This window comes from Sprattus sprattus (genome assembly GCF_963457725.1).
Source record: "Sprattus sprattus genome assembly, chromosome: 1".
Lineage (NCBI taxonomy): Eukaryota > Metazoa > Chordata > Actinopteri > Clupeiformes > Clupeidae > Sprattus > Sprattus sprattus.
In genome coordinates, this window is record NC_137920.1 from 66,566,501 (window position 1) to 66,589,587 (window position 23,087).

Below are 23,087 nucleotides of genomic sequence, written 5' to 3' on the forward strand. Positions count from 1 at the left end.
CGCGAACTTGGTAGGCCAACTAAAGAAATTAGAAGGTTGTTTATGACGCCCAGTTGTCGCTACGAGCAACCAGTATTAATCTTCTTCTGTTAGTGTCTTACACAAAAATGGCGCGTTACCGCCACCAACTGGTCTGGAGACTAGACAAAGAAAACATCCTGCTCTCTCTGCCTTACTGTAAGTTTGCTGGCGACAGTGCATTACATTTTATATACCTCAAGATACGCAAAAGAAAGCATCAATATTAAGGTATGTGTGTGTGTATAGAGGAATGTGTACCATCTCTCAGCACCGTGACATTTAGACCAAACTTACTATGAGGTAGTCAAAATACTTATCTTTACAGCAGGAAAAAATAATTTGGCCTCAAACCGTGTTTCATAACAATAATTACTATTAATGTTATTATTTTTCTGTTATTATATTACAGTATAGCGAAGTCAGTGTCAAGTCCAGCCTTTTGCATTTTGTGTCTGTACGACATGAGGCATTTGAATATTTGTTCACCTAAAACCACTTTGGCAGGCCCCACTTAGGACAAAGCTGTTTAGATTGTGTTTACTCCTCCATCAGCCTGTTGGCCAATCCATCAGAGCGGCTTGTGTTGCTGAGGATGATTGACACTACAACGTGGTGGGAGGTATGTTCAAGGGTAGAGGGCTGAGAAAGTGAATGGCTTGGCCTCCATCGTAGCAGGGCTGCTGTTGTTGCTATTGGGCCTCGCCCTCTGATGGGATAAGTCTGCCTGCCTTATTTTCCTTTTTCAGGGACCTCCTGTCAGATTCCTGTCACTAAGCAGTCAGCCACCTGCTGACAGCATCTACTGTCCGACGTATTTTTGCCTCAGCTGGGCTTCCTAAATGTAACTGATAAAACAGCCTTTGGCAAATACCTCCCAAGAAGAGGGGCAAATACTGGCCAACAATTAGGATAACTGCCCAACAAGTAGGGCTTGATGGTGCCTGGAGGAATATTTGTTTTTGCTGAGATCATATTCATTCAGAAAAACATCCCTCGAGATGCTTTGGTCATGGTAAAGGGTTGTTTGTGTTTGTGGTGCCTCATCCGCTTTGCTACAGAGCACTATTCCTTCAACCAGGCATATCCTGGGGAAGTAGTCTTGCCTCTGTTTCAGTCTCTTTGACTATGAACTTTTTAGACTAAATCTACCTGCCTTGCCTCATTTGGTTTCCACTGATGTTTGTGTTGGAGGTGTATTGGCAGATGTACCTCAATAAAACTACATCCATCCACCATGCAGGGTGTTTTCCGCTCCTCTCCTCATTCATTATCTTTGCTGCCACTTGTTTTGGTGGGTGCTTTATTTAAAGGCACCCAGTGCAACTTTATGTAAACATTCAATGAAAAACAAACATTCAATTTCTAGTCTTTTTTACACGTAGTAAGTTTCAATAACTCCATACCATTACATATCGACATTCAAGGAGCAAAGATGAGACGTCGTTGTGTGGTGAGAACTGATAGAAAATCGTAAACAACAACAACAATCGCCGGTGGGGAGAAGCCATTTTTCCATTGACTGGAAGCCTGCTTTTACTTATTGTAGGTTACAAAAAATAAAGAAAATGGCGGCGATTGTTGTTGTTATCGATTTTCTACGTGGCTTATTATTTACACATAGGCCTACTGGAACAAGAAAACACAGACTACATACGGCAGTGAAACAAGGTGAGTTTCCTATAGAAATACTCTGATCTCAATGCATTGTATTTTACCGTTTGATTGTATTTTACCGTTTGCCGTTCATTGAAATGCATTGGGTTTAGATTTCTAAACCCAATGCATTTCAATGCACGGCAAAACCCAATGCATTTCAATGAACGGCAAACGGTAAAATACAAATATCTCGCGAACTATGTTGCAATCTCTGAGAACACTTTAATGTAAGACCCTTGGTAACCAATAAGATTAAGATTTTTGAATTTATAGCTCGCGAGATATTTGTATTTTACCGTTTGCCATGCATTGAAATGCACTACAAGAAATCGCGTCGCTAAACCCAATGCATTTCAATGCACGGCAAACGGTAAAATACAAATATCTCGCGAACTATAAATTCTCAGAGATTCTAGCCCCGGATCTCAAAATAATGATATTTAAAAAGTGCCCCGTATTATTCTGATAATTCAATACAGACTTGCCTAAACTATCCTGCCTTCACTCAAAGTTCAGAATAGCGTTGGATGCGATAAGGAGGTCAAATATGTCTTGCTATTACACTACCCAACAGCTACACCGACGTCAGCTAACACTAGGCTACAGAATGCATAATTCCTATGGGCACTGCACTAGTGTAGCCTATAGAGATTTTACAGAAAGCGCTATGACCATTGCATGTTTATTCCGTTGCATCATTTTGATTGATAGACTGTGTGGTCTGTTGCATAAGTTGCTATTTCAGGTGTTCATTTTAGGGCAAAGGGACAGTTAATCAGTCTTTGATGAACAAACATGTTTTCCAGAACATGAAATGACAGGTGCCTTATACATCAGAGAAATCTACCTCTATGAATAATTGATACTTGATGGGAACCTCAACCACGGGACAGATGGGAAAGATCAGTGGGGATGTTTGCAGATCACGCCAGAGGGGATTGGTGCGGTAGATATCGCTTCAAACAGCACAAGCCCATCCACAGAGGACAATCCACAATCCCACATGTTTTTAAATTCTGACTGATCAACACATATTACGCAATATTGTTGATCTAACCTGTCACGTTGTGTTTTTCAACAAGAGGGGTTTTTACTATGCAGCATCTACCGTATATTCTTGTATAATTGAATAGTAATTTAATCATTTTGAACAAAATATAATGAGCATTTACTAGTTTTAGCTAAATGTAACATAAACACTTGTTTAATAGGTTTATATTTATTGCATTAAATACACATCATGTTAGTAAATGCTCACCTTTCCTTAAGTGTGAGTGTGTGTGTGTGTGTGTGTGTGTGTGTGTGTGTGTGTGTGTAGGCCATGTAGGGAAAAAAGCTGTGGAGAAGTGGTAGAGGATCATCTGTTGTCTCTCATGTAGATATCTTTTGTATGTTTGTGTGTGTGTGTGTGTGTGTGTGTGTTACACTCTCACTTCCATCAAGAGAAAAAGAAATAGATGGATTCCAGTCAGACATGAGTAACACAGGGTTAAATGCAGCTGAACATGCGGGACTCGATATCTGTCTGGTTGCTTAAATGTCAGAGCATTTCTACAGATTGAGGTCTTGCTCTTCACATAAATACAAATGAACTGCCAGTCTATACCAACAGCCTGCTTCCATGGAGATAACAAAGGCAATGTGCGTTAGTGAAAATTATATTTTTTTGGCAAAGGATTGTTCCTCAGACCTGTGACCTTTAGTCTTGTGGGATCGGTTGTGACTACAGCCTGCAATCACAATCTCAGCTAACCTATCTTCTAATAACACACAAACATCTGCATGCAGGCCGCAGTGCTACTCATCTCTAGTCTCAGCTAACCTATATTCTAATAACACACAAAACTCTGCATGCAGGCCGGAGTGCTACCCATCTCTAATCTGGAGTGTAAAGAGTGGGTTGTGCACACCACATTTGAACATGATGTGGTAAGGCCTGACAGACTTTTTCACTGTAAGGGGATATCCATAAAACTTCATCACCTGATTCAGCTCAGACTGTGTCTGTCTTCCAATCTCTTTGACTCAGTTCAAGAAGTGATGTTCATGAATGTGTATGTTCTGTTCATACTCATACTCATCTTTCAAAGGTGTCTCATCCGTCTAATATGCGGACTGAGAGATCAGGCTTTTAGCCACTGGTTAAAACATTATCATTTTCACTTGGTATCAAAGGTGTAGTTAAACTGATGCCCCCTCGCTGTCTCACCAGTTACAAAAATGATGTTAAATGTTCATTTTACAGTAGTTTCAGATCTTGTCACAAAATGACATGAAACGGGTCAGAGAATTGTACATCTATAGCAGGGGTGGGCAAACTTTTTGACTCGCGGGCCACAATGGGTTCTAAAATTTGACAGAGGGGCCGGACCAGGAACAGATGGATGGAGTGTTTGTGTGAACTAATATAAATGACATGTAAAAATCATTACATGAAAGGATTTGGCCTTTAACAGGTAGCAAAGCATTTATTTGCAAGGCAATTTAACAAATTGCACGAACATGAACAATACAAAAACATGTCATAACGTGACTGATCAAACATCATGAAAACATCTGAGGCCTGCGCCCAAACCAATTTGCTCACTTGAACTTTTTTATTATTTACATTAACAGGTTAGAGCAGCCACACAGGCTCTGTGCGGCATAGAGCTGCAATGATAAGTCGACAAAGTCGACGATGTCGATTGTGAAAAATGGTCGACGTTGATTTTTATAGTCGACGCGTCATTTAATAAAAAAAAAAATTAAAACACTTGGGCCGGACTTTGCCCATGTCTGATCTATAGGGTACACAGCTTTAACGTACACCTATAGTGTCACAGCTTTAACACACATCTATAGTGTCACAGCTTTAACGTACACCTATAGTGGCACAGCTTTAATACACATCTGTAGTGTCACAGCTTTAAAGTAGCCTACATCTATAGTGGCACAGCTTTAACACACATCTATAGTGTCACAGCTTTAACACACATCTATAGTGTCACAGCTTTAACACACATCTATAGTGTCACAGCTTTAACGTACACCTATAGTGGCACATCTTTAATACACATCTATAGTGTCACAGCTTTAATACACATCTATAGTGTCACAGCTTGAAAGTAACCTACATCTATAGTGGCACAGCTTTAACACACATCTATAGTGTCACAGCTTTAACACACATCTATAGTGTCACAGCTTTAACGTACACCTATAGTGGCACAGCTTTAATACACATCTATAGTGTCACAGCTTTAAAGTAGCCTACATCTATAGTGGCACAGCTTTAACACACATCTATAGTGTCACAGCTTTAAAGTAGCCTACATCTATAGTGGCACAGCTTTAACACACATCTATAGTGTCACAGCTTTAAAGTAGCCTACATCTATAGTGGCACAGCTTTAACACACATCTATAGTGGCACAGCTTTAACACACATCTATAGTGTCACAGCTTTAAAGTAGCCTACATCTATAGTGTCACAGCTTTAACACACATCTATAGTGTCACAGCTTTAAAGTAGCCTACATCTATAGTGTCACAGCTTTAACACACATCTATAGTGGCACAGCTTTAACACACATCTATAGTGGCACAGCTATAACACACATCGATAGTGGCACAGCTTTAACACACATCAATAGTGTCACAGCTTTAAAGTAGCCTACATCTATAGTGGCACAGCTTTAACACACATCTATAGTGTCACAGCTTTAAAGTACATCTATAGAGTCCAGTGGTGGTCCGTCAGGGCCTTCAAGGCCTTCTCTGCTGGCCTAAACATCATCAGAAAATAAATGTAATAAAATACATTTAATTTTAATATTTTCTTTTCATAAATATGTATTCAATTATTCCCCATAGTCCATTATCTTCATTTCATAGCTTCCAGCGTTGTTAATTTATGTTAGAGCTTTCATCCAATCATATTTCAGCTATCATGTGTTGCCACGCTCCGAGAAACCTTCCCCGAGAACAGAATTTTTCCCTGAGGCCTTCAGAATTCACATTGAAGGCCCGTGTACATCTGATTGGTTATCACAACTGGCTGTTTCAGTTCATTTAAGTTGAATGAACTGAAACAGACAGTTGTGACAACCAATCAGATTTCGAGTTGGCGACACTGGGCCTTCTAGAAGGCCCGGAAGATTTCTTTCCTCGCGTTGAACGTGACACGTAAACGTCCTTTGATTGGATACTGAGGCAGACCGGTGCAGTGCTTCAGTGCTCAGTTTAGCTGGCTAATGCGAAAACGGCGTACATCGGTTTCAGTGCTTATTATGCTAGTTGTTTCAATTGGTAAGACTAAATATAATTACATTAACCAACTCAAATAAACTAGTTTACACCAACTTGATAATTCCAGTTTTTGATACAATTACAACGCCATTTTCAAGACGGAACTTTCAAGAAAAACTGGATATCGTGATGATGGGAAGTTTAATGAAACTGCTTTGCAGGTGGGACAATATGGAGACAGATTTGTCTCAAAATTATTCGTGCGCGCACACACTTTATTCGTACACGCACACACCGTAATCCACACGTATGCTATGTTTTGCAGGTTCAAAGTCAAAATTTGTGACTTGTAAATCGGGATTTGCAAGGGCAAAGACTACATTTGTGACTTGTACATTGGGATTTTCACACAGGTGCAATGTTTTTGCTTGTGTGAAGTGTTGAATCTGCATGTGTGGATCATCCAACACGCGCATGAACCCCTGGTTCCGCTTGGGTAATTTTGAGACATTCTTCTCGCGTTTCAGAGTTCACAGGACAAAATCCACACAAGCAAAGGACTCAATCTACGCGCAATATGTGTGACTTGTAAATTGGGGTTTACACAAAGGTGTAATGTTTTATTCAAATGTTTGTAAACTTGCAAATTAAATCATGCAATTTGTAAAAATATATCACGTTTCGAATGTGCCTCTGTCTTGAAATTTCACTTGCGAATCTTCCGTTGCTCGTGTGAAGTGTCGAATCTGCATTTGTGGATCATCCAACACGCGCATGAATCCTTGCTTCCGCTTGCGTCATTTTGAGACATTCTTCTCGCTTTTTCCTCAAGTTTCACAGGTTCACAGGACGAAATCCACACGAGAAAATGAATATCTACGCGCAATAGTCCTAAACCTCCCCAGTAGGTGGCGGTGTTCATAGACATATAGAACTACTAATAGTAATAATCACAATATCATGTTGTAATGCAGAATTTACTGTGAAATCAATATAGACACAGTAAGTTACTGTGAAAAAAATGATAAAGTGATTTCACAGCATTTTGTTATTCCACAGTAAAATACTCTATTCAAATCCTCCTTTGAGATAACCCAATAAATTACTGTACGTTGAACAACTGCGCTGCATTGTGGGCTCAAGAAGAGACAGTTGGATGCACGGAGGATACAGCACATGTTGGAAGAGCTCGAAGGTAAGTTTGACAGACAGCTTGTCACAACTTTATAATAATGTTTGTTGTCTGGGTAAGTAAATGAACGATGGTTTGGATCAAGTGTGCGAGTTATTCGATGAAGAAAACGCGAATTAGTGTGAAAGTTAAAGGTAGCTAACGTTAGCCACCAGCTGCAGTAACCAGCTAAGTCATTTTAAAGGCGTTTTCCTCCGCGAAGCTTTGCCTCATATCTTTGGAAAGCTCAAATTACGTGTTTTCGTAATGGTCCCCTGATGTCTTTAAGAAGCATAACGTACCAGTTATTTGGTCGAGAATACGCAGTTATTTGTGCAAATATGCGCAAATGTCAAGGTGAGCTAATGTTAGCCTCCAGCTGCAGCAACTAAGTAATTTCAAAGCTGTGTGTCTCCAAAAAGCTTGCATCACAGACAATAAAGTATTTTATATCTTAGGAAAGTGCAAACTATGTGTTTTCATTTGGTGGTCTTTACATGTCAATAGGAAGGATATGCATGAGTATTTGCTAGACTACTATCTCTCAGTATCTGTCAGTAATTGCTTCCCATTCTTTTTCAGAGGCAGTTAACAAGAGTGGAGCAGGCTGTTGAGGTAAAAAGAACACCTTGCCAAAGGGTCAAAAAACGATTTCATCTGGGGGGGAAAATAAGTGTTTCTCTTTTTACTATTATACTCTGATCCGTCATTGAATGTTTCATCAAACTAGCAAATTACATTTTGATCAAATTAAGCTTATATTCATGAATCACTGATATTTATATTTAAGGATGATATTTTCTTAAAATATATTTATGAACTGTATTTTAAGGTCTTTGCCCTACGATGGAAGGCAATTTTTACACTCCTGATTTGCTTGCTTATATCAATCTGGCTTGGCTTTCAATACTAATTTATTTGGTGTACGATTTGGTTAAAGGGAAAGGGGCACCACTGCATGTGCCTTTGATAAACAATGCAATATAAAATCTGTAAAACTGAAAGTTGTCTTTGCTTATTGTTTACAGGTGCATCTTGGACATTTACTCAGAACAAGGCTCGAAGGAGAGGCGTGGACTTCGAGTGGTCTTTGTAAATGTGAATTTGTCGTGTGCATTTTTATTTTTGTTCATATTGTATATGTTCTGTTTTTAACACATGTCTATGTCTAGCATTATTCTCGCATGTCTGAGGATAGTTAGTTAGTCATAGTTAGTTAAAGTAGAAGCATAAATCCAGGGTTATTTATTACTTTGCTCAATCTCACGGTACCATCAGGGCATCGGTGTCTGTGATACAGTTCAATACCGTCAAAGCGACATGAAACAAACAGCTTCCAATAAATGTTAATTGAAATTAAAATCGATATCGCTAATGGTTTCATATTTATGGTATCCCGTCAGGAAGTGTACCTTTGTCTCCACGGCCCCCACAACTTCTTCTCTCTGGTCAGCTAGGTCTGCCTGTGTCTGCCTCTTTCGATGGCGAGGCGGTGCTTGTACATTGTCATGGATTTCCTGAGTTTTGTGTCTTTAACTGTCTTTTACTGTATTCAGGTAATAAAAACACCTTGTGCATGTGTGTATTTATTACACCTATCTGTTCTGTTCAATGTTATTTTCACATGAAAACCCATGGTTATAAGTATGCAGTGTCATAAATACATCTCTGTACAGGGTGGGGATTTCAACATGCATCATTTCTTGATGTATATTTGTATAGGGAAATATTGTACCTACTTTAGATCATTATTGTCAGTGAAGCACAGTTGCAAGCCAGTTTAAAGACATATTACGACGTCATGATAGCCCAATGTAAGTTAATGGGAGGAATTGTATTAATTTTTCTTTAATATTTTAAAAAGTATAACGTTTAAAAATATGAGAAATACATAATCCTAGTTTCCTTTACAAGACCTACACAACACATTTTGAATGAAGTTTCTACGTTAAGGGGTTCGAGCTGAATTAAGCACAGAAGTCGGTACAAAGAATAAAGAAACGAAGGAATAACAATACGGGGCATTTCATGCACCGTAAGTATGTATACAGTGTCATAGCTACATCTCTGACGTTTAAAACACACCAACCCGTTTTAAAAATCGGTTGAAAATTGAGCAAGCTATGGTTATTTAAAAAGTACATTTTTCACTACCAACACAATGTTACGGTGAGCGATCTGCCCGGGGTAAGATGGCCGACCTCTGCGGACGTTCGACTCCGTTGGCCAGCAACGCTGATAATGTATCTAGTAATTCTATGTCTATGAACACCGCCACCTACTGGGGAGGTTTAGGACTATTGCGCGTAGATATTCATTTTCTCGTGTGGATTTCGTCCTGTGAACCTGTGAAACTTGAGGAAAAAGCGAGAAGAATGTCTCAAAATGACGCAAGCGGAAGCAGGGATTCATGCGCGTGTTGGATGATCCACAAATGCAGATTCGACACTTCACACGAGCAACGGAAGATTCGCAAGTGAAATTTCAAGACAGAGGCACATTCGAAACGTGATATATTTTTACAAATTGCATGATTTAATTTGCAAGTTTACAAACATTTGAATAAAACATTACACCTTTGTGTAAACCCCAATTTACAAGTCACACATATTGCGCGTAGATTGAGTCCTTTGCTTGTGTGGATTTTGTCCTGTGAACTTGTGAAACTTGGGGGAAACGCGAGAAGAATGTCTCAAAATTACCCAAGCGGAACCAGGGGTTCATGCGCGTGTTGGATGATCCACACATGCAGATTCAACACTTCACACAAGCAAAAACATTGCACCTGTGTGAAAATCCCAATGTACAAGTCACAAATGTAGTCTTTGCCCTTGCAAATCCCGATTTACAAGTCACAAATTTTGACTTTGAACTTGCAAAACATAGCATACGTGTGGATTACGGTGTGTGCGTGTACGAATAAGGTGTGTGCGCGCACGAATAATTTTGAGACAAATCTGTCTCCATAGGACAATGCGATGTTTAGTGGACAAACTTGTTTAAGCTCACATAGGCTACTTTCGGTGGACTTAATAAAACTTTGTAGACTAATCCCTGAAAATCGCCTTTTGTTTTTAAGTTGTGACAGTAATATCCAAGCGATCATAGAGTTTACTACTCTTAATGTATTGTTAATACGGGTGTATTGATTTTAAATGCTCCGGAAATATTAATAAAGTCTGTTGTACTCGACTATGTTAAGGTAATGCAATGCTCACTTATACTGCCTTTCTGTATAAATATAATGGTTCGAGAGCCATGGCGTCATAATGATGGTATTAGGAGGTGGATTCACTCAGTTTAACATCGTGTAGGACATCGCTGAAGGCCCAGTCGTGAAATGCACGGACCGCCACTGATAGAGTCAAAGCTTTAACACACATCTATAGTGTGTCACAGCTTTAAAGTACATCTATAGTGGCATAGCTTTAATACAAATCTATAGTGTCACAGCTTTAATACACATCTATAGTGTCACAGTTTTAAAGTACATCTATAGTGGCATAGCTTTAATACACATCTATAGTGTCACAGCTTTAATACACATCTTTAGTGTCACAGCTTTAAAGTACATCTATAGTGGCATAGCTTTAATACACATCTATAGTGTCACAGCTTTAATGTACATCTATAGTGTCACAGCTTTAAAGTACATCTATATTGTCACAGCTTTAATACACATCTATAGTGTCACGGCTTTAAAGTACATCTATAGTGGCATAGCTTTAATACACATCTATAGTGTCACAGCTTTAATACACATCTATAGTGTCACAGCTTTAACACACATCTACAGTGTCACAGCTTTAACACACATCTATAGTGTCACAGCTTTAATACACATATAGTGTCACAGCTTAAACACACATCTATAGTGTCACAGCTTTAACACACATCTATGACACAGCTTTAACCTATACCTGATGGGTCCTCCAAACAGTCTTGATACCACCCTGGAGGAAAACAGTAGAAGCTCTTAGCTTAAAGGCATAGTGTGTAGTTTTTAGTTGCATATAGTGGTGAGGTTGCTGATCTGTAACCAGCTGAATACCCTTTCCTTTTCAAGTGTGTACGAGTACATATGGTGGCCGTCAGGTGCCATAAAAATGATAAAAGCGTCAATTCTGGGCTCCTGTAGAAACATGGCATTGCAACCAGGAGCGGCCTGTCCATATGGGCGATTGCGGTGACACCTACGGGAAAAGGAGTTGTTTTTTTCTGTCGGATTCTACCACTAGACCGCCTGATCTGCCTCTTAATGTCATTGTCCAATCAGGTAACAGCCAGGCAAAAGTCGTGCTTCAAATGGCCCCGCTCCTTCTGTGCGATTTGGGGCAAAATGGAAATCGCCCCAGACCTCTCTTATTGACTCCCATGTTAAATCCATTTTTTTCACAAAACAGGGCTCTCAATGCATTCTCTATGGCTTCCGGGAGGGCTCAGACCGTCATACAGCTTCGACCAAGGCATATTCTGTCGAGATGGCTAGTGCTCAGTGCAAAAACTCCTTTCGGTCGGCGTGCTAATGATGAATAATTGGCTACAATACAATTAGAACCTCATAGACCAAATGTATCCATTCAACAGATTTTCTGCAAAGGGGGAGAAATCCTACATCCAAGAATTGCAACACAATTAAAAATCGGGAATAGCAGGCTGTGAAGTGGCTTAAGCGGACTGTATTTCTGTATACCACTGTCACTTTTCATAGGTTTCACAGTTTGAATGTTCGCTTCTTGCACTAACACTGAGTTATTTTCTATGTGATGACTTATTTTGCTTTTGTAAGCCAATACTTTCAAGATCACTCAATAAATATAGTTTGTTTTGATTTATATGTTGCCCCCTTCTTTATGTTGTTACTGGACATATTCATGTGTCCTGTTAAGCTATGTTACATCATACAACATTTGAGACATGTGAATAATGAAAAAGTGGGATAATTTTATTGTTAAGCCACATCATTTTTGCTTATGAAGGCTCCTGGATGCAAGTTTCTTCCATAGCTTTCCACCTGTAACTAGCCACTCTTGTGTAGCTAGAGGGTAAATCGTTGTGTGCTGCCATCAGTGGACAAAAATGTATTGCTGTATGAGTTAAGGCCGATTTAGGGTCGTTTTAGACGCAGAGACGTAAGCACGTAAGATACATAACCCCCCCTTGCGCGGTAAAATATCCCCCCTTACGTGCTTAAGTGCGTCGCCCAAAATTCCTGACTATGCGACTAAAACACTATGGCCCTACGCAGCTCGCAAAGTCTGTGATTGGCCGGCTACCACAGCCTTTCACAGAGTCTCACGTTTCCGGGTTAATAGCATACTACAGTCTTTTTTACAGACATTTTTTTAAATCATGAATACCCTGCAGACCGTCTCATAAGCCTTTTCTTATAGATTAGGAACAAACATAACAGAAGAGATCAGAAGACATGAACTCCTTTACAAATACTCTTTAAACACTTATAAGGACGCTCAAATTACCGCGAATGTATGGAGAGAATATCCCATTCTCACCCGCGATTGTTTGGAGAGAATGTGGTAATTCACGAACAAATAGGTACTTTCATATTAATTTTCCACCACTTGTGAGTCATGGTGATATCTTTCATTGAGTTCATATTGACGTGAATCAATCAATTGCACTGCAATTTGATAGAATGAGCCCGGTCTGCTCATATACAAAAGTTAACATTAACCTGCCGTTACCTTGTGGCCAGCACCATTGTAGTTACAAGCATTGACAACATGATGAGATTCTCTCGCCGTTTACCACCTCATCTTTGAATAATGTAACTCATAAACACATCGTTTTAAAGCCTGTCGCAGTCATTAAAAGATGTGTCAATAAACAAACTTTTGCGTCATGTGATCTGTCTTTTTCGCCACTGGTACTGAATTGCCAACATTTGTATTTTGTGTAACACATGTATTCATAACATCAAGCCTTTCGCCCACTTCACTTTCATGCTCCGGTAAGTTTTTTTCCTTTGTCCTGCTGCAATAAATACGCTTACTTAACTCAAAATAAATCTACAGTTCTGGCGTCAATTTGCTTTGCAACACGCAACACGGCTCACAAGCCTTGCAACACGGCTCTGCGTCTAAAACAAACCTTAAATCAAAACTTGTCTAAAACAAGTTCCTTGTGTAAATTACGTGCTTACGGCTCTGCGTCTAAAACAACCCTAAATTGGCCTTTAATCAGCTTACAACAAATTGACACAATTGTCTTGATAAATGTACCAACTGAATGGGTGGCCTTAAACATTATCAAAAAATTGCCCCCCCCTGAGAATTCTTTCAGGAGCGGCCAGTGATTGCGACATGGAAGAGGACCCGCTGTATCTTTAATCAAAATGCCCACTATGCCTAAGCCAAAATAGAGGTTTAAGGGGCCCGATGCAACATATTTCCCCAGCTACACAGAAACTCACTATGTAATATACTATATTCATACTAGCTAATAATGGGTAACATACTTTAATCACCACTTATCATCTTCCCCACTGCAGTCCCACAGACTGCAGCCTCTGTGTGGCCAATACATGGACTAACTGCAGAGAGGGCGCAGTGGGTCGTAACAATTACAAAGTCGAAATTATCTGGTGCCAGAGAGCCACATCAGGTTATCACAGCAGTTATCTAAAACTATGTCTAACTAACTGAGACGACCAAATTTACTTCCAACCAGATGTATACAGGTAAAACTCATACTAATATTAAAACTCAGTAACACACACACAAAATGTTGGTTTATTTGTATTTAATAATTTATATGTTTATAATATATGTTACAGTAAAAGGACTTTCACTGACACATACATATTCATGGTTTATTTTTTATTTTTTTATGTTTTAATATGTATGTTCATAGTTTTTCTTCAGTGTAGGCCATTTCTGAGCTTGCATGTATACTTTATTGTTTCCTGATGAGCTTGGAATTCTCTGAAAATCAGTGTCACTGATTCATACTGTACTAATGCTGTATCTGCAGTGTCTGTCAGGCCTGATGAGTGCCTGTGTTTACAGGCCGAGGAGTGACCCTCATATCTATTCCATGATTACAATTTTTCTGCATATGTCCTTAGTTATTTGTATTGAGGAACTGATGACAAATCATGACATTTATTCCCTGCTTCCCTTAACTGCACCTTCTTGTGCCTCAGATCAGCCTCAGTGCAAAGATAGTGAATGGTAAATAAATGGAAAGTTACTGTAATAGTAATTAATGAATGGTAATGTTTGTTTGTCGCGATGCTGGACAGTGTGTACTGTCATTTTACCGCATGATGGTGGACATTCATGGAAAAATTGGTTAGATGTTGCCCAGGGTTTTCCCCGGGTCCGGAATGATAGAGGATCCAGACTAAGCCCTCTCCTGCATGGTTTAAACAATTGTTTTTAGCAATGAGGAATTGCTTTTCATTTTCAACATTTCATTGTCAAAGTGTGTACTTTTCATGTACACAGTGTGAAAATATTAAGGTGTGTATAGGGGAGTGATGTGTAGAGATTTTACGTCTTTTATTTAAACTCCAGTACAATATTTGCATACAGTGCAACAATTTGAATGTTTTTTTTTTTTACATGAACATAGTGTATCAGTTTACAGGGTACATTCATCAACAAAGTGCTAGCCTCAGATAGAGATACATATTCACTGATAGACAGGAAACACACACACACACACACATACCCACACAAACACAGACACACAAACACACAAACTAACATAAACAAACACACAAACAAACACACACACACGCACACTCACACGCACACACACTCACACATACACACACATAATCTTTGTGACCCATCTGTAGCCCTGCAAGGCCTATGGAGGTCTCACTTTTGTGAAGCTGCCACAGAAAAAAAAATGTTGCTTAAAGAGCGGCTTAAAAGCCTCATCTCTCAAACCGTACACCAGCGAGCTGAGGCAGCGCGGGAGAATCAGCACCACAAAGAAGTTGAGGAAGCGCAGCTGGCCGTAGACGGCAAACGGCAGCTGGGACGCCAGAGACTCCAGAAAGACGTAGACAAAGGACATGAGGGACAGACCCAGCTGGAAGGCGTGCAGGAGCACCGTCTTCAAGGCTTTGTGTGTGGAGGCTTTGTCCGAGGAGGCCGAGCGCGCCTCCACGAGGATGGCCACATAGGTGAACAGGATCAGGATGGCCACAGAGACGAACAGGAGGGTGTTGAGGGCCAGAGCCTTCGTCCCCTGCCAGGGCGCCACCAGCAGCTGCTCGATGGTGCAGACAGTTGGCGCCAGGTAGAAGGCCGGCTCGCCGAGGAAAAGGACGCACACGTCGGTCAGCACGTTGATGCAGCCAACGGCCCAGACCAGCGGGATGGCGAGGCGCGTGCGGCCCGGCGTGGCCAGCTGGCAGTGGTGCAGGGGGAAGCAGACTGCCACGTAGCGCTCCAGTGACATTACAGCCAGGTTGAGCGGCGCGATGGTGAAGGTTGTGGCCGACAGCAGAACCAGGAAGGCGCAGGCGGCGCGCATCAGGGTGATGTAGAAGGCGCCCAGCACATACAGCACCAGGCCCACGCCGAGGTGCAGCGTGTCGTTGAAGAGCATGTGGCCGAACAGGATGTAGCGGGCCGTCTCGCCGAACGTCGATTTGCTCCGGAGGGTCACCATCATCAAGATGTTGATGTAGATGAAGAGTATGTGGGTGAAAAGAATGAGGAACATCTTAAAGATCCTCTCATCTGTGATAGCTATCCTGAAAGCCTGCATCTCCGCCACACTCATGGGCCCAGATGCGTTTGCCATTTTAGCACCTAGTAGAAAAAACACGAGAAACATTACATTTTGTGCCAACACTGCTCAGCTGCATTCGTCAAACAGAAATGTTCCAAATATCCGAAAAACAGAGTTCAACGCATATTTTGAGCTTAACATAACTGAGTTAACATAAATAACATAACTGCTTTAACTATAATAATACTCCCCATCAATTATCATCATCATTATAATCATCCAAGCAGTCCTAACCTGTATGTCTCCTTTTTCTCATTCATTTATTTTATCTGTAATAATACAGAAAATTTATGAAAATATGACGGTAAATATTAGGAGTATTTCAGTGCCCACATTTACATCTCACACACATTTCTGCAGCACACAGAAGTTACATTAGTGGTCACTGCATCTTTCAGCCTTACCTGGGCGTAATGAACTCAGGTGTGTGCACTGGCCAGCTTTTATATAGAAAACTGATGACACTCTGACGTCAGGCACCATACCGGGTGATATAGGGTGGCGAAGTAAACTTTAAAAATATGTCCCCACATGAAGGGTCCCCTGGACTGGGGAGACTAATGGTATCCCTTGTGTTACTCAACTGTCACTCAACTGACAGATGATCAAAGTGTGTAGCATTAAACAGCCTGGTAGTATGTAATAGTATATTGTGCTGTTTATGATTCGGGACAGACAGACATATACATACTTTTTCTTTTCATGAGAGATAGAATATGGGAATTTAGTTTGCACAAGGTATTAACTACACTACAGTTGGCTTTGAAATCCAGAGTCCTTCAGCTAACCGGCCCACACAATGTCTGTGGTACTCTGTGGAGGACATACGGTATATGCAGTGCCCTGTGTTTATGTTGAAGTTTTAAATCAGTAAGTAAGCAAGTAAACAAACAAACAAACAAACAAACAGACTATCACACAGATTAATGAATTAATGCATTGATGCATGAATGAATGGATTGATGGTTGACTGTATGAATGAATGAATGAAGGAATGGGCCCTGTCTGCGTTCTACCATCTGTGGCGCCTCTAGGTCTGATATCCATCAGGGCCTTGCGTGTGGGACATTCACAGCCCTCACCACTGCCAGCATGTATTTCAGTTACATTTACACAAACACACCTTTCACCTTTCGAGAACAGGAACATAAATGTTTATTGCTCTACTTCAATTTTTTTTTATGTTATTGGTACATTAAAATCGTTTGCCCACTTCCTCTAGGGGGTCAAAAGGAGGCCCTGTAAGTGCGCCCAAAACCACAAGCAGATCCCATGAGGGCATCAGAGGTTTCAGGGCACCCTAAGACACCTCACACCAGCCATGAAGCACAAAGCCAAAAGATGGCTCCCTGGGGTTCTTCTGTTCATGCCTGTGTGACAGGCAGAGAAGGCTGCCAAGTACACTTTGAGAGTCAGAGCAGCCTTGCCCTCATCGAACAACTGTTACAGAAATTCTAAAATGACACCCAGAGCCTCAGGGCCTTGCGTGTGGGACATTCACAGCCCTCACCACTGCCAGCATGTATTTCAGTTACATAACACAAACACACCTTTCGCCTTTCGAGAACAGGAACAAAACTGTATATTGCGCTACTTCAAATTTTTGATGTTATTGGTACATTGAAATCATTTGGGCTCTGTAAAAATGGAAAGGTTTTACCTTACAACGTTGTTAGGTGTTGGTTTGGTAAGTTTCTCTGGTTTCTTAAAATGTAAAAAAAAAAAAAAAAAAAAAAAAGGAACCCAAAGGCATCATCTTATACTGTTGCCCTTTTATATGTATGGTGTTATGTACACATATCCTCAATCTGGCCTTTACAGGTTAACATAGATTTGAGAAATGCCTCTGACAGGATAAAACACTTCTTATCTCAGCTTTCCTGAACTGAATACACGCTTGCTGCATTATAGGCCATAGTGGACCTGTTAACATCTAGTTATCAGCACACTACATAATGATTAAAGCTCAGTTTTACCACACTATCGGAAGCATTTAGGTTATTTTAATGTAATTTATTCCGTCCCTATGGTGTGTCTGAAATTTGTTGCACCCAAAGACATACAAATCAGAATGGATCCTTAATTATGTCCCTTAATTAGCACATTGAAACATAGAGCTGTGTAAACTGCTGTACATTAACGATTCAAAAGCTTGTTCTAAGAGACACACACAATTGTAGAACATACTTTAATTTTGTTATAGATCTTGGATGAAGCACATCAATTTTAGTTTAGTTTAAGGTTTTATCTATATATAAACACGCACTAGTCAATGACGCATTTTATTTCTGTTACAGACCTCACATTAAATGTCATACATCTTAGATTTGCTGTACAGAAATAGCATATAAAAAGACAATTGTAGAGATTTTAGAAAAGACATTTTGATTGCATTTAAAAAACTATCAAAATAAAGTTAGAAACTGACCACTGAATTTCCTTATTTGTTCCTATGTTCCCATTCACAAAGGTACCACAATGCAAATAAAACAAAACTAAAATCTCTGTGGAATGACCTCATCATTGATCTTGGGCCGTTGTTTTGAGGGTTAGTACCTTTAGGGACATCTAACAAACAACTCTCTCAATCCCGTCCCCTGCCACCTCATTAGCAATCTTATCAATTATTCAAGTCAAACCTGACTGTCTGTCACTTCTGTTTACACAGTTCGCTAATTGAGGAAGGATGCCATGCCATTCATGTTTAGGTGACTGCGGCCTACTCTGGCCTGAGGTAGCAGGACACCCTTAAGTGAGGGAAGTGGTCATCACACTGCAATTGTTGACCCCTTTTTTTCCCTCTGCTGTCAGTATTGTGTTTTTTTACGGGTATCTCTTTGTTTATATGGCATAGCCTACTCAAAAAAAACGGGTCTTTGAAACATGTTTTATTTTTTATATAATTTGGACATTTTTACAGACAATTTGTATTTCAAAGCAAGTGAGAGAAATTGTATGATATAAATTAACACATTTAAACAAAAATCATTGCAGCCTCTAAGGACCCTGAAACGCATCATGAAATAAGTTAAGACAGCGTCACTAATTCACTTTGGATAAAGACTTCTATGTGAATGATGAAATATAGATAAAGGCCAGATAATAATAACAACATTAATAACACTGATTAGAAATGGAAGCAAAATATCTTCTTTCGTCTTCTTACATACGTGTCTTTAATTACTGAGAGGAATCAAAACAGGGCAAAGGGCCTTCAGAATAACAGGAAAGCTTGTGTACATTTGTAAAAGCAGACACACAGACTTAATACAACATTGAGTAAAGCGTACACCCCTACAAGGCATGTCCCTATCTAAAAATGTTTCTAAAAGTTCCATACTAAACGTCATGTGTTGATGGCTTTACTTTTCTGTTTAAACAGAAAAAAAAATAGTACTTAAAAAAGGCACTGAAAGTCTTGTCTCTCAGGCCATAAACCAGAGGACTGAGACACCTGGGGAAGATGTTCAGTGCTATATACAACACATACTTTAATATATCAACAACTGCTGGCGATAGCTTGCTTGTGGCCAGTGACCTACGAATCAAACCAAACAGGATTGATAAGAGACACAAGCCAAACTGCACCATGTGTAAGAGTATCGTTTTGTGAGCCTTACTCGCAGATGTCTTGTCAGAGGTCGTTGACCTCGCCGTCACAAAAACAGCAATGTATGTAAAGATTATAATAACACTCGCCGACGCAAAAACAATGCCTGTGAAAGCAATGTTTATGTTGAAGGAGATCGACATTTGGGAAACTACGTAATCTGAACAGACCGACTCCCTGGTTGGAGTCTGATACTCAAATATCAGGCTGGCAATCAGCTCAGCTATCCAAAGAATAAAGCACAGTATCCATGGAACACTTACTACCACAGTGGTCCGCCTTCGGTCAGCTATCGCTGCATGTCGAAGGGGAAAACATATGGCTATAAAGCGCTCCAGGGACATAAGAGCTAGGTAAAGCGGAGAGATGGCGTTAAGGAGTCCACTCAGAAGGTAAATCAAAAGGCAGACATAACTCAATACGTATAAACTTGACTCATCTAAGTGGGTGGAGTAAAAAATGTAGAATATAACGCTAGTCGCCACCAACAAAGAGTCAGAGGCGAGTAAGTGACTGAACAGTATGTATCGAGGAGTTTCACAGAATATTTCTTTAGACCTCAGCGTGAACAGCATGACTAAGTTGACATACAGGAAAAAGAAACAGGGAGTCATAAGAAAAAAGGCTCTCGCTGACAACCCGTCATTGAGAGAAAAAGTGAAGTTAGCTAATCCTGTTGTGTTCTGCATGGTCATAATGTGCTTGAAACAAATAATTACCAGTGACTGCTGATGACACTGAGGAGCACCTGAATAATTACTTCAGTAACCTACTCATGTGAAAAACCTTTGGCCTAATTGAGGGAAAACAGGAATATATCATATATAACTCATTAGGAATGAATCATTCAATTTAAATAAAACCTGGATGGAATACATATGTATTATATTCTAAATAGAGAATGCCCGAAGCATCATTCCTGTGTCTAATTATAAAAGAAAAGAAACTGCACACACTCCCACAGTCTTCAAACACCTATTGCTATGAAACCAGATCACTAACGGAAAGCGATAGAATAGATAAACACAATAGAATATTTTGACAGATCATTAATGAATGATGCAATAACACAAAACCTACATTAAAGCAGTATGTCATGTTTTAAAAGACAGATAATGAAAATGCTGTCAAATTACAGAAGATAATTTTTGCAGGCACAGAAATATAACAGTGCTTTTTGATGTATTAGACAATATTTTTTGTGTGTATATTAGACACTGATGATGAACACCTGAGGCGTTACTTCAATAGCCTACCGTGAAAACCCTTTGACCTAATAAAGAGAAAATAGAAGTATATCATATATCACTCATCATTAATTAATCTTAAAGTCTAAAAACTTGAATGAAATATGTATCATTAACAGGCAGAATGTCAGAAACATGATTAATATGAGCTGTTCCCACATATTCAAGTGTGAATACATACGCGCAGTATGGATCTGGTGTCTGCGCCTGGGCTCCGGTCATCTGGTGTCTGGTGTCACCGGTCTGTCCTGTTTATATCGAGCAAATCTGATGACGTTGCGACCGCGTCGGTGCAATCACCTTTGAGTGTCGTAATGGCATTGCACAACAAAAAACTGTCCATTGTGTTTCTGTGATCTAACACATGGGACCCGAATCGCATCAAACGTGAATTACAGTGAAGGCCAAGAGCAACAGCTCACTGAATTGGGCCTTCAAAGAAGGGCCATATATCAGCTGATGATGGAGCAATTCAGGACGTTTTTATTTATTTATTTATTTTCCTTGGGCCTTGGCGATCACAGATCCCCTGCCCCTAAGACCCCTTGTAAAAAAACTAGGTTCAGCCACATCCATCATATAGAAGCGAATGAATGTGTGTGGAGAACTCCAGCTTGCAGTCCGACAGATGTCTTCCACTGAGACTCCCTTCAATAGGGCCCAGGAAGAAGAGGCACCCCGAGTGGAGTGAGCACGCAGCCCCTCTGGGGGTTCCATGGACAAACTTGCATAAGACAAACCAATAGCCTACACAATCTAGCGAGAGAGGCTGGGTTTGGACAGCGGCCTGCCCTTAGCCTCTGTGCCAAAGCACACAAAAAGTTGATCATACTGTCTAAAGGTCCTTGTGCGCTTCAAATAACATTGAAGAGCACACACCGGACACAGCTTGTTCATATGCTCATCCTCTGCAGATGCGAAAGGAGAGGCTGAGAAAACGGCAAACTCAAATACCTGATTACCTTGACTTAATGCCTGATTACCTTGACTTAATGCCGACTTCCTCTAGGGGCCTAAAAGGAGGCCCTGTAAGTGTGCGCAAAACCACCAGCAGATCCCATGAGGGCATCAGAGGTTTACAATGCACCCTAAGACGCCTCACACCAGCCATGAAGCACAAAGCCAAAAGATGGCTCCCTGGGGTTCTTCTGTTGATGCCTGTGTGACACGCAGAGATCGCTGCCAAGTACACTTTGAGAGGCAGAGCAGCCTTGCCCTCATCGAACAACTGTTGCAGAAATTCTCTAATGACACCTAGAGAGCAGCTCGTGGGGTCATGCTCCCGTGAGGCACACCAACGTTCAAATAAGCGCCACTCAGCTATAGAGAGCTGGTTGATACGGCCCTAGCACTCTGGAACGTAGCGACCACCAAGTCTAACAACCCTGAGGCTAGCAACCTGTCCCGTTCAGGTGCCAGGCTCTGAGCTGCCACAACTCTGGTTGAGGATGCCAGATTGTTCCGTGCGCCTGTGACAGGAGGTCTCTTCGGAGAGGTTGCTCCCAAGATGGCTGCACTGACATCCTGTTCAAGTCTGCGACCCATGGCTGGCGGGGCCAATAGGGTGCAACTATCAGCAGTTCTCTTCTCTCTCCTCCATTATCCTGCTCAGCACATGAGCCCGAAAATTTGAGGGTTGAGACACCAGTCTGCCGCCTGAGGGTTGCCGAGGATCCGCACCCCAATTGAGATGGCTTGAAATGTGAACAGCTCTAAAGGCCCCGTCACACGATAACGTTCTGGTCAATGTTCTATGACGTTTGAGGTTACGTTCATCGTCCATGGTCACTGGTATAGCGCCAGAAGAGCGCTGTGTGATCGCTGGTGAACGTTGGTCATAGTCGGTAATATTCGGTGTTCGGTGGAGAACGCTGGTCCGAATTTTCTTTTTTAACCTGCACAAAAGTTCTCATGGAGACCAGTGTTCTTCAAGGTTTCATTTTAAACGCTGAAGAATGTTCGTGGATCGTTTTACTAACATTGTACGTGTTTGGCTATCATAAGTCAGTCGTTACCCTAGCGTTGTTTGGTTGTTATTAATCGTCTGCTTTGTAGTGAACAACTCACTGGCGACCTGACAACGACCACTGAGCGGACCCCTAGCGCACACAGCGTGTGACTTACGTCAACCGAACATCATATGGCGTCAATGAGCGTCATTTGAGCGTCCATGCGTGTGGGTGTGTGTGTGTATGTGTGTGTGTGTGTGTGTTTGTGTGCGTGCAATGTCTGTGCAATCTCTCTCTCCCGCTCTTGCAAGTCAATGAGAGTAACTTCCCTTTCTCATGCTTTTGCCGGGTCAACGTGAGTAAATTAATCCAGGTTACAGCTCATGGTGGGGGGTAAGGCCAGAGAGGAGAGGAGAGGAGAGGAGAGGAGA

The 23,087-nt window shown here is 40.8% G+C and overlaps 2 protein-coding genes across 2 annotated transcripts; both read right to left on the minus strand.

Annotated features, from left to right (window-relative positions):
• Positions 1-14,914: 14,914 nt before the first annotated feature.
• LOC308371151 (odorant receptor 131-2-like) lies at positions 14,915-15,862 on the minus strand (the record flags this gene model as incomplete). Its single annotated transcript, XM_080845954.1, has 1 exon — positions 14,915-15,862. The coding sequence occupies one exon, from the start codon at positions 15,860-15,862 to the stop codon at positions 14,915-14,917; it is 948 nt and encodes a 315-aa protein (XP_080702080.1).
• Positions 15,863-18,847: 2,985 nt separating this feature from the next.
• LOC308371156 (uncharacterized protein) lies at positions 18,848-20,074 on the minus strand (the record flags this gene model as incomplete). The annotated part of the gene is made up of 3 exons (XM_080845985.1): positions 18,848-18,856; positions 19,217-19,388; positions 19,896-20,074. The coding sequence occupies 3 exons, from the start codon at positions 20,072-20,074 to the stop codon at positions 18,848-18,850; spliced, it is 360 nt and encodes a 119-aa protein (XP_080702111.1).
• Between the last annotated feature and the right edge of the window lie 3,013 nt (positions 20,075-23,087).